The 12,460-nt window shown below is 39.3% G+C and overlaps 1 protein-coding gene across 1 annotated transcript in view; it reads left to right on the plus strand.

Moving 5' to 3' along the window:
- The window catches only part of st6galnac5a (ST6 (alpha-N-acetyl-neuraminyl-2,3-beta-galactosyl-1,3)-N-acetylgalactosaminide alpha-2,6-sialyltransferase 5a), a 32,347-nt gene extending 30,942 nt beyond the window's left edge, over window positions 1-1,405 (plus strand). The window contains exon 5 of the mRNA XM_053498817.1: window positions 86-1,405. Coding sequence (XP_053354792.1) covers window positions 86-332 — 247 coding nt within the window. The 3' untranslated portion in view covers window positions 333-1,405. The remainder of the gene's footprint in view (window positions 1-85) is intronic.
- The last annotated feature ends 11,055 nt before the right edge of the window (window positions 1,406-12,460 follow it).

Below are 12,460 nucleotides of genomic sequence, written 5' to 3' on the forward strand. Positions count from 1 at the left end.
AGATTAATTTGGGAATCTGGGAATCTAGTTTCTCGTGTACTTTTGTAATCGCACCCCTTTAAAAGTGTGTTACAATTCTCCACAGGGAACCTCAGCACCCGTCAGTGCCGTACCACTATTACGAGCCGCGGGGGCCAGACGAATGTGCCATGTACATCTCCCATGAGCGCGGACGCCGAGGCAGCCACCATCGCTTCATCACAGAGAAGCGCGTTTTCGCTAACTGGGCACGGACGTTTGACATCCATTTCTTCCAGCCCGACTGGAGGCCGGCACCCTTACCCAAAAACAGCACGGGGACACTGGTCTTTCCTCAGTCACGGAGGACGTGACTCTAAACTTTTGCGTATTCACGAAGGAACTATTGTGTCTACAGGCTAATACACACACTTGCTTATTTCCCTGCAGCCTGAATGAGTAGAGACTTCAACAAGCATTCTGTCTGTGTTTGTGCTATGGATGCATGGACGTTTCTAAAGTAGAGACAGATGGAATAGCTGTGACCGATGGAGTTCCACAGGGCTCTGTGTCGGGACCGCTTTATTTAAGACAAACGCTTACTATAAAAGCATGTGTAGAAGAGTTAGTGAATCCTGAGGTGAATCGTGTCAACATATTAGTATTAAAGAGACTGTATGAAGACTTCATGATACTGGAATTATTCACAAACATCCACAGTTACCCAAAAGGAGGCATGAATAGATCATTTTTCTGTACATTTTCCAAGATGAAATTGTAGCTAATAGTACAAATATAAAAAAAAAAAAAAAGGTTGCAGGTTTCAGCTTATAGTGCAAAAACATTTAAAGAAATCTATTAGTAATAGAATAATATTTAAATTTAACTAGTTTGGTATTAATGTTTTTATGTTTGTTCCATTTTTATTCATTATAGTTTTCTGTTACAGACAAAAGCCACTGTTTCTTTTTGTGAGTGTGGAAAATTTCTCAGGATCTGTTGTGTTGTTTTTGAAAAGAGATTGTATTGTACTATATATAGTAGAAGATGCACTATCATACACACAAGGTACAAGAATAAATGTAATTTATTTATCATTTTAATTAAACAGTACAAAGTATTTTAGGGCACTAGTTACCTTATTATGGCTTTGTTGTTTGATGGTTTGTTCTTGCTGGTTTTTGGGAAATAAAACATAAACTTGAATCTTCCACAAGCTGCTCTAAAACGAAGGAGAAGACGTCGGTATCTACTTCACAGCACTGGCACGGTGGTGTATGCAATCTGAACTATAATTCACAATAAGCTGTGTGGCCTGGTTGGTGCAAAAGTCTTAGGCACACTGTTGTTTTTTTTTTGTATAAAATTTGTTATAGATTTTATAATATTATCTAGTCAGACCAAAAACCATATCAAACTATTAAACATAAAAACGACCGTTTTTTTTGGCAAAAAAAAAAAAAAAAAGAACCAGGGGGCGACAGTGAAAGCGGTTCTGCAGGATGCTTAGTGAAACTTTGGCACACCAAGTACTGATTTTGTTTAATTCATTCATTTTAATTATTTTTTTTTTTGGAAGTCATCCTTGCTCTACAGCATGTATTTTTATGTGCCTAAGACTTTTGCACAGTACTGTATATGTGATGTAATTTGCAGATAGTAATGATGAACCCGAAACTACAACTTATTATGGTGTTATAGCTACATTAGATGGACATCACGGCTTAAAGAGACGTAAGTTACTTATGGATCGAAGTTATACATACTGTTACTGGATCGAAAAAAAATTGTCTATAGATTTTGTCACACTTGGAAACGTTTACAGAAACCCAGTGAATATACTGTTATTGTTTTTTGTTGCTGTTGTTGTTTTACATTTATTACATAGCATTATAGATGACTATAAGTTACATACGACGCAGAACGTAGAATCCGTTTGTATTCAGGAGACTGCGTGCTGCGTTCAGTCCTTTGGTTTCTAATTTTCCCTGATTTTCAGGGTGTGTTTGGGGACACTTGAAATTCTGCTTATCTCAAATTATTATTGACTGTGGGAATGAGAATAAAACCTGAATGTGTTTTGGGGTAATTTCATTAGTCATGATTTTCAAATTTGCTCCCTTGAACAGAACCACGCCGAGAGAGAGAAAGAAAAAAAAATCTCCTATTACAAATGCCACGGTGTTTGTACTGATAATAAGATGTCGTTTAAGCCGGAAACTAAGTAGCAGTCTCACGAACTCGGGCCTGTAGTGTGGAAATTGGCCATGTTCCACTTTTAAAGAGAGCAGGGAATTAATCAGCCGCTCGGCTGGTGATCTAATTTTCATGAGTGCAGCAGAAAGGGGCAGGAAATCTGCGCTGCGCTGTGCTGTGCTGCATAACCGCTTCGATTTGTAAGTGCAGCCGTTCCAGCCCCAAACATGATCAAAACCCTGTATCGAATCTGAGAAAGAAGCGTTCGCGTTCTTGCTGGGTCGCGGAAACTCTGGGAAACTCATCCAGATTATAGATTATATCTGTGCAGCAAAAGCATAATAGATGTTCCTTTTCCACTGATTAAAGCCATTGTGCTGAGAAAAGGATAGACAAGTCAGTAACTGTATACATATTCTGTCTGTACACCTGGTCCTGTTACGATCTGAAACTGACCTTCTTGGGATTGTGCAATGAATCCAAACCAAATAAGCAAAATACTGATTTAAAATGTTAACCTCTTCTTCTTTGTCTTTCGGCTGTTCCCTTTCAAGGGGTCGCCACAGCGAATCATCTGCCTCCATCTAACCCTATCCTCTGCATCCTCTTCTCTCACACCAACTAACTTCATGTCCTCTCTCACTGCATCCATAAATCTCCTCTTTGGTCTTCCTCTAGACCTCCTGCCTGGCAGTTCCAACCTCAGCATCCTTCTACCGATATATTCACCATCTCTCCTCTGAACATGTCCAAACCACCTCAATCTGGCCTCTCTGACTTTATCTCCAAAACATCCAAACATGGGTTGTCCCTCTGATGGACTCATTTTTGATCCTATCCATCCATGTTTCTGTAAAACAATAAAATTAGTAGAGATGGGAGGAAAAAAAACATTTCAGTTTTGTATCTTGGTTCCTTTTATGTTTTACAATTAATTTTTGTGGAGTTTGTTTGCGAGTATACCTAATACATAAAATCTGTACCTCTATCAAAACAAGTCTGGGATCTATTTTTGGACGGGTATAAATCAGGGTTTGGTGAAGAGTATGCTGGAGTGATCAGGCAGGAGAAGACACCATCCATCTAAGGAGCCACAAAGATACTGTGGCTCATGAGTCATCAGGACGAGAGACTTCGATGTCTTTATGAACCATTATATCCCTAAAAATGCTAGATCTACCCCCTCCAGAGAGGTCTTCAGGACTAATGTCTTAAATTCATCACACTAAAGATGATCCACAGACCTCTTAAGTAGATTTAAAGACCTTCTTTGGATGCCCTGAGGGCGCGTCTGCATGCTCACTGAGTTAGTATGACTCCAGCACCATCGTGCTTCACTGTGCGAATGGGGTGTTTCCAGAGTGCTCAGCAGTGCTAAATTTGACACAATGCTTCGAGTCGTGGTGACAAACTTCACATTTGGTCTGATGGAAGTAGAGAAACCTTTTTGTTGTGAATCTCTGCAGCAAAAAAAATGTGCAACAATTTAAGCTGACTGTACAGTACTGAGGAGGCACCGTGGATTAGTGGTCAGCCCTGTCACCTTGCACCTCCAGGGTCCAGGTTCGATTCCCTCCTCTGGGTCTGTGTGCATGAGGTTTGCATTTTCTCCTAGTGCTTTCTTCGAGTACTCTGGTCTGCATCCCACAGTCCGAAGTCATTAAGGTTAGGCTGATTGGCGTTCCCAAATTGTCCGTAGTGTTTGAAAGAGCGTGTGAGTGTGTATGTGTGTGCCCGCGATGGATTGCCCTGCCTTGCACCTGCACAAGTCTTCTGGGATAGGCTCCAGGCCCTCATGACACTGTGTACAGGATAAAGCGGTCTATACGTGAGTACAGTACTGTGCTCTTAGCTTAGCTAGGAAGCTAGGAGGCTAGGATGTCTTTAAAGAGAGAAAAAAAGGTAATTAAAAAACAACATATGGCTGAACTATGGCTGTAATTATAAATAAACTATTAAATGAGAGACGGTCTGTATTTGGTGTGACGACGCTTTGAGGATTTATAAGAAAGTTAGCTACCAAGTTTTACTAAGCGTCCCGCAGAGCCACACACAGTTCTCCTGAGGACGTTGCACCTGCTTCTTTTCTGCATAAAAAAATCTTACAGCTTGTTTTTGTTTTTGTCTAATGTGATGTAATACTTTCTTTTCTGGCATACAAATATTTTTCTTTAACTTTTAATTTGATGGTGAAATACTGATGTTTGTAAATCAGAAATGTTTTTGCGCTGACTCCCAAATTAAAATTATTAGAAACATGACATGAAACATTTACTCACTCGCTCATCATCTATACCATTTTATCCTGTATTTAGAGACATGGGGGGCCTGGAGCCTATCCCAGGAGACCCTAGACAGGGTGACAATCCATCGCAGGGCACACACATACTCACACACTCATTCACATGCTACATGCAATTTGGGAACGGCAATAGGCCTGCAGGTTTTTGAACCGTGGAAGGAAACCGGAGAACCCAGATGAAACCCATCAAGCACAGGGAGAACATGCACACTCCATGCACACAGAGACGGTAATCGAGTCTGGCCGGGAATCGAACCAGGGACCTGGAGGTACAAGGCAACAGTGCTGACCACTACACCACCGTGCCACCCCATGAAAGGTTTAACACTAAAATTTAACACTATATACTGTAGCTATTTATAACACAAAGTAAAAACTGTTTTAGTCAGAGTGTACTGTATGTAAATCATACAAAGCGCTGTGTTCCAAAGCCAGAACGTTTCTGTTGTATCAGATAAGACAGACCTTTCCCACATGCTTTTATGATTCACCAACATGCCTTGTGGAAAACTCCAGCAACCGCGCTACGGCTTTGTAGAGCGTCCAGGCTACAGTTGACCTCTGAACAGCTTCTCCAATCAGAGCTCTCTTCGAAATTTCAGTTACCCTAAAGCGCAATACCTTAAAAAAAAAAGACCATATACAGGTCTAAGACATATACAGTAAGCTACCTTGATGTGTAATCCAAGCAAGCCAGAATTATATGCTGTAGTGTAAATGAAGAGAGGTCTAATTAACTATAGATCGAAATGAAATGCAGATTTATTAGAGCGACGATCGCGCTGTAAAGGCGGCATGGCTTTCTATATTTAATTCAGTCATTATATCGCAGGGACAAATTAAAATCACAGTTTCATCTCCTTTAATCAGCAGTAATAGTGCTAGCGACGAGCTTTTTATAGATTCCCGTCTTTTTGACTGGGTTATACACGGCCTTGTGAATGTCTAATAAGATTATAACTGTGGCTTCCAGCTGGAACAGAAGAAAGGTGAGAGCTGCTTGGATGAGCGTCCATAGAGTATATTCGCAATCTTTGTAAATTACCATGTCCGTTTTTGAATTTTTAATGTGACGCGCGTCATACCTGCCTGCCACAGGCTAAATTAGTACGGATATGCGCGAGGTGCGTGCAAGTCATCAGTCACAGCAAACAAGCAGACGGTGTTCTCGGTGACAGTCACATTTCCTGCCTCTCTTTACCGTTTTGTTCAGCCTGACTAGCCGAGCTAGATCACCGTCAGAGATATTACCATCACTCAGTCAGTGGCTAATGCCGTGATTTGTCCTGTGAGACAGCGGCATGTCGTGTAAATGTGCGAAAAGCGTCTATCCGGATTAAGCACCTAGCTCAACATAAAGAGCATGACCCGATATCAGAGTGTTCCCAGGGAGAGAAAAAAAACGTACAAAATAGGGACATTATTTCAAGAGCTTTGGCTGCCACGGGCATATTGATTTCTGGACTCGTCCTCTTTGCTGTGAGTTATGAGTCTTCGCTGAGATTCATTAAAAAACTTGCTCACCTCTCGTGTTGCGTTTTTTTTCACTCCTGAGCGACTGGATTTATGTCTGCTTAATGTTGATTTTATTAACATGAGCGATCGGAATTTTAGCTCTGATATATTTAGCGTCGTCCTCTTTCACACAGCGCCTACCGGTCCTGAGGACGACTGATGACTAGTCTATCTGTCCACTATACTAGATCATCCTACTGTACAGTCTGTTCATCATTTCAACTGCTGCTAATTTAACTTACTAGCAATACCGCACATAACTGATCGGATGCCGTTGCTCAAATTCCAGCCTGCTGACTGCAAAATTTAGCATAAAGATTTCTGCATGACTCATGAGCTCTTCCAAGCTTTGAAAAAACACCTAGTAAGAATGTAGAAGTTAGACGGTCGTGTCAGAACAATAATATATAAACGCTCTGTCCTGGGTTTTGTTAACTGTATTTTTTTAAGCATCACATAAGTGATTTATGCATTTTTGCCACAAATGTCCAACATACTGTATATTCATATAGATGTATATATAAATGCCAAATTATTTCTTATTGTCACTGGATTCACTGGCGCTGGAGCCAAAGTTTGTCCCTGGCGCAAAGCATCAGCGCAATTTCTCACGCTTTCATAGTCGGCAAACTGAAAAAAACAACGATTGTTTCAAGAACTTTACTGTTCAAGAAAGTGTATTTCATTTACTTCATCGTTGGGGAAACAGAATGAAGTGAACAGTTTTTTTTATACACTTTGTTACTGGGGGAAAATATTTAATTAACTTCAACTTTGGTGAAAAAGTCTTTCATCAAATTTGTCATTGGAGAAACTGAACTGAATAAACTTCACCATTGGAGAAACTGTATTTAATAAACTTGGGCATTAGGGAAACTCTATTCAATTATTTGTACCTTTGAAGGAACTCTATTTAATAAACTTCGATTCTGAAGAAAACGTTTCTTTTTTTAAAACTTGGGTACTGAAGAAACTGTTTTTCATAAACAGACTGAAATACCGGGGAATTTACATTCACCAGACTCTTTGTTCAACTGCTTGTTAACGCAAACATCTAATCAGCCAATTAGCAACTAAAGAACATGACATTGAACATGGCATGGTTGTCGGTGCCTGAGTTTTTAACTGCTGAAGGTTTTACATAGAATGGTCTGAAAAAGAGAAACTATCCAGTGAGGGCGGTTCTCTGGGTGAAAATGCCTCGTTTCAGAGAAGAATGAAAAGCAACAGTAACTCAAATAACATGTCCCTACAACCGAGGTGTACGTGAGAGCATCTCTGATCACACAGAATCTTGAAGCAGCAGCAGAAGTCCACACTGGGTGCTGCTCCTGTCAGCTGAGGACGGAAACTGAGGCTACAGGTCACACGGACTCACCAAAAAGTGGACAAAGGAAGACATTTGGAATCTTCAGAATTTGCCATAAACAGCAACATAAAAGCATGGATCCATCCCACCTTGTATCAGCAGTTCAGGCTGGTGGTGGTGGTGGTGTAATGGCATGGGAGAAGTTTTCTTGCCATACCTTGAGCCCTTTAGTACCAACTGAACATTGTTTAAAATCTCACAGTCTACCTGAGTATTGTTGCTGACCGTATCCAGACCTTTAGGACCACAGGATAACGTCATGTCGCAAAGCTAAAATCTATCAAACTGGGTTCTTGAACATGACAGTGAGGTTACTGTACTCAAACGCCGTGCCTCTACAGTCACCAGATCTCAATCCAATCCAGTCAATCCAATGGCGCACCTTTGGGATGTGATGGAATGGGAGATTTGCTTTTCGATGGGCAGCCGAAAAATCTGCGGCACCTGCGTGATGCTATCGCGTCAATATGAACTGGAATCTCTAAGGAATGTTCTCAGCACATTGTTTAATCTATGCCATGAAAAATTAAAGGCAGTTCAGAAGGCAAGAGGGCTTTTCAAACCCAGTACTAACAACTTGTTCCTGATGCAGGACAGTATATTTAATAAACATCTCCACTGGAGAAAGTCTCTTTTATAAACGTCACAATATGAGAAACTGGATTTAATAAACTTAAGCATTGGGGAACCTTTTTTTTTTTTTAATGTATTGGCAATACTGTATTTAATAAAGTTCGCCAAAAATTGTATTTAATAAACTTCACCATTAGAGAAATTGTATTTAATAAACCTCACCACTGGAGAAAAACTCCAGTTAATGAACTTGGGTACTGGAGAAGCTTCATTTCATAAATTCAGGCATTGAACAAAACTGCATTCAATAAACCTCTCGAGAAAAGAAAAACTTTGTCATAGGAGAAACTGTAAAAGGGAACTTAATACATTTTGACAGTGTGACCTTGGACATGGAAGGACCTGTCACTGTTTCCTCACTGAGAATCCAGATAAGCCATGACAGCAAGCTGGCTGAATCATCGGTGTAAACTTTTAACCTTTTGAAACATGAGCAAGTACAATATGTTTATAAAATGTTGTAGGTTTCATGCTGGAGAAGAAGAACAGGTGGAGGGTCTAATACAGAATATACTGTATGTGCAGGATCATTCTAACCTGAGAATATTCATACTGTATGATATGATATAAAATGTCCAGATTTATAAATCTAACGCACAGAGGTTTATTATTTGTGTAACCGAGAAACCGTCTAGATTTTAGTCTCAGTTACTGGAAGAACTTCAGCATTGCATCCGGATCAGCTGTCCTTTAATGGAACTCAGCTCAGAGCTTCATCACTATTGTAAAAATAACTATAAACTGTGAATAAATATATGAGAAAATGTCCCAAGATTAATACCATTTAGCTATAAAACATTTATTGATCCATTGAAAATAGAGAGCACTCTTTTCCCAGAGTAATTATCTTCCACAGGTCTGAAGATCTGCTACTCATCTTTCCAGAGAATTATTTCCATGATTCTTCTCTCGGGCTGAACCCGGACAATCTCCGGCTGTAGCTTTAGAACAAATGTCATTTTCTGATTGTCCTGTCTCTCTCTCCTTCTCAATGTTCCTTCTGTTTCTTCTTTCAAATTCTGTTCTAACAATTTCAGTCCATCTTTTTTCCCTAGCTTCTTTGGCTCTTTCTTTCTGTCTGCTGAAACAACTGGTCTTTCTCTCTCTGACATTTCTGCACACATCAACAGCTTCTTTGTGTTGATCAAAGACAAAAGCCAGTTTCAGTTACTTGGTGCTTTCCATTTAGCTGTTGATCAGCTCAATCCTTTGACTTCACATCTGCGCTTGACAATCTTCTTCCTCATTAAGTTTTGCAATGAATCAGGGTTTCAAGTACTTCACCATTAGAGAACCAGAACCACAAATTCATATTTAATTGTCGTTACTGTTAAAGAAGCCACTGGAGAACAACATAATCAATGGAAGATCAGAGATAATGCAATAGCAGGAACAGAGTTTTAAGAAGACTGAGCCCCTGAAGAGTTAAAGAGAGTGTCAAGTCCAATGCTGGAGGACGAGGTGAAAAATCTTTTTGAAGGTCAATGGAGACCAACGGGGCGCTCTTCTAGTCCACCCTGAGACATGTAGGACATCACGTCCAGCTTGTGTAGCTGTGAAATGTCACCGTCCGGACTACAAACACAATTCAAAATACTCCAGTAATATAACTGATTTATTCTGTGAGATTGGCCATTGTTGTGTAAATGTAGTCAGGCTTGAGATTGAGTACACGAGGGGCTTTGAGTGTACAATAAAACGAGCTCTGTTTGTTTCTCCACTGAGCTGAATTTTTAATGGCCTAAAGAAAGAAAAACACCTGGTGTGAGAGGACAGCGAGGACACACTCGGTGTGCAGGGATTTCGAGTATTCAGCTGCTAATGCTGGAGGGTTTTATAGTCCTGCTGCTGTACAGAAAAAAATCTCTGGCTGAGACACAGAGTATGAATGCCTGCTGAGATAATGGAGATAGAAATTGTGCCTAACATTACACACAGCCAAACGCAGCAGCAGGACTATTAGCTTTAGATGTAGCACTCAACCTCATGGAAACTTTTAAAGTATGGATTACTGTTTGTTAATGTACTTTTACCCAAATGTACCAACATTATCTAGTTAATTTTCTTTGCGTAAGTCTATAAATATGAACTCAGAGTCATGTTTAGAGTCGGTGGATCAGGTCCAAACGCTGAGCAAGTTTACGCCTACTAAGATCCGGCTTATGCAGCCCCTTAAATCGATTTTCTAGTCGCACCTTTTAGATTATGCAAATCATCTATATAATATTCATAACTCTGGGAATCCCAGATTTTTAGTCTCTAGTAGAAGTATCTGAGGCAGGGAGGACTGGAGAAGAAAAGAGTGATTTATTTCATACTCTTTCTTTTAATGAATATTGTAATGCATTATTATATTGTAATGTATAATCTAATGAGAAGATTCCTGTGCCCTCACTGAGCTTCCTGACTCCTTATGTGTTAATACCTTCTATATCCTGTATCCAGACGAATATACGTCCAAACAGCTGTTGTCCGCTAGAACCAGGGAAATGCACACCTGTCTGTCTCCGGGTCTCTCTATGACTGACATGCTGATGACGGGTTCTTTTGATGTCCAGGACACGGCACCTAAGGAAATGCTTTAAAAGTGATCTCTTTCCAGAGATCTTAAGACATGGTACAGTAAGTGTATCAAGGTGCGGCGGACACTTTTTAAAACTCATCTTAAAACCTATTTCGGACACTCTTCTTCCTTTTAAACCGAACTAATTGTTAAAAACATGAATAGCTAGCATACTAACCCCACCAAAGCAATTATTCTGATGAATAAATGAATAATAATAATTATTATGATGATAAAATTACATGTTCAATATTGCAGACTGTCTAAAACTGCAAGTTTGCTTGCATGCTATGCTAATACAGGTTACAGGATATGGCGAAGTATTACGCAAAACATTATCAGTAATCTGTTAAATTCTTAAAGCTAATTCTTCATGTGAAAGAATGAGAAACTTTATACACCAGGAGTTTATTATATTGTTGAATTCATTATTCAGCACATACTATAATTTCACAGGCGACGTAGATATTTTATCATGCTTTTACTTATGAACAGTCATATCAATAAATCAACATCACGGTCATGTAAGTACTGTACGCTCCACTGTGTTCTACGTGTTAGCAACCAACCAACCGTGTAACACACATCCACACATTTTCAAGCATAATTTATGATGAGCAGGAATTAGTTCAAGCTTGTGTTTCATGTTGTAGTGTTGAAATAAGCGTCTGATCATACCAAGCCTCCGGGCGTACCACTGCAGAAAGACTGAACTCGGAGGAATTCTTCATAAATACATTCTGGAAAAAACCTTGAACGCCTCAAACAGACTGAATCCAACAAGGCACACAAGGTGTCTCAACTGCATAACGCGGTGCACGATGGAAAGTACAGGCCACGGCTCGGGTAATCACCTAACTGTCGCAATTAGCCGTTATTATACCTGCGAGGCTGACAATAAGAAATGGAAAGAATTGAAGTAGAGGTAATCGGAAAAACTCTGTCCAACCTGTTGAATCCAGCGATGCATTAATTTTTTTCCCTCCTGATTGAAGAAATGTTCTTATAATAGATTCATTTCTACTTAACCTCACTGCCTGTTTCTTGACCTTGGCTGTGAACCTTAAAGACAGACTCTGCAGTCACATCGTCACACGTCTGCCTCCTGTTTGCTTTATTGTAGATATTAATCTTCTAAATGGTCAACATGGTTATGGTGCTTTAGACCCGCAGCTTCTTAAAGTATCATTTAAGAAAACTGGGAAAGTACATAAAGTTCTACTTACCATCATATTTCTTCAGATTGGGATTGGAACCATTTTAATCATTCACAGTATAATCAATCAATCAATCAATCAATCAATCCACAAAAAATTACATAAATCTTGTTCAAAGTATTATTGTAATAATAATTATAAATTTTTCATGAAATGATTTTCCAGCAGTCCTAACCTTTAAGTGATTTAGCGAATATGAACGGCTAGATTTTTTTTTGTTGCCACCTTTTATGTATCGTAATGATCGTTGTGCTAAAAGTAGAATAATAATAATAATCATAAAAAACTTTAGCTAAAACTAATGGATAATCAAGTGCAATATAAACAAAAAGCTAATTTAAACACTTTGTAAATGTACTATATTAAAAAAAGATTTTTTTTACATACTTTTTTTAAACTATTTTTTACTACACAAGGTAATAAAAAAAAATATTACTGATAAATCTGTCTGTTAAGGGCCTGCATCCGATTGTACAGTAGGTGTCCACAGTGGTGGTGGTTGTTGCGAGATAGCGACGTTCTTACATCTTGCTCACAAACTTTTAGCGTGTGGCTTAAGAAATATAAATAACCACCGTACCACTCCATCACCTTCTGCTATCCAGAACCATCTCTACCCTAATGGACTAAAACTCTGTGTGAAAGCTTTCAATTCAACCTCCAATGTCATTACCCGATTCATATAATCATTTATGCAAGGTTGAAAG

This window comes from Clarias gariepinus, chromosome 1 (genome assembly GCF_024256425.1).
Source record: "Clarias gariepinus isolate MV-2021 ecotype Netherlands chromosome 1, CGAR_prim_01v2, whole genome shotgun sequence".
NCBI classification, from domain to species: domain Eukaryota; kingdom Metazoa; phylum Chordata; class Actinopteri; order Siluriformes; family Clariidae; genus Clarias; species Clarias gariepinus.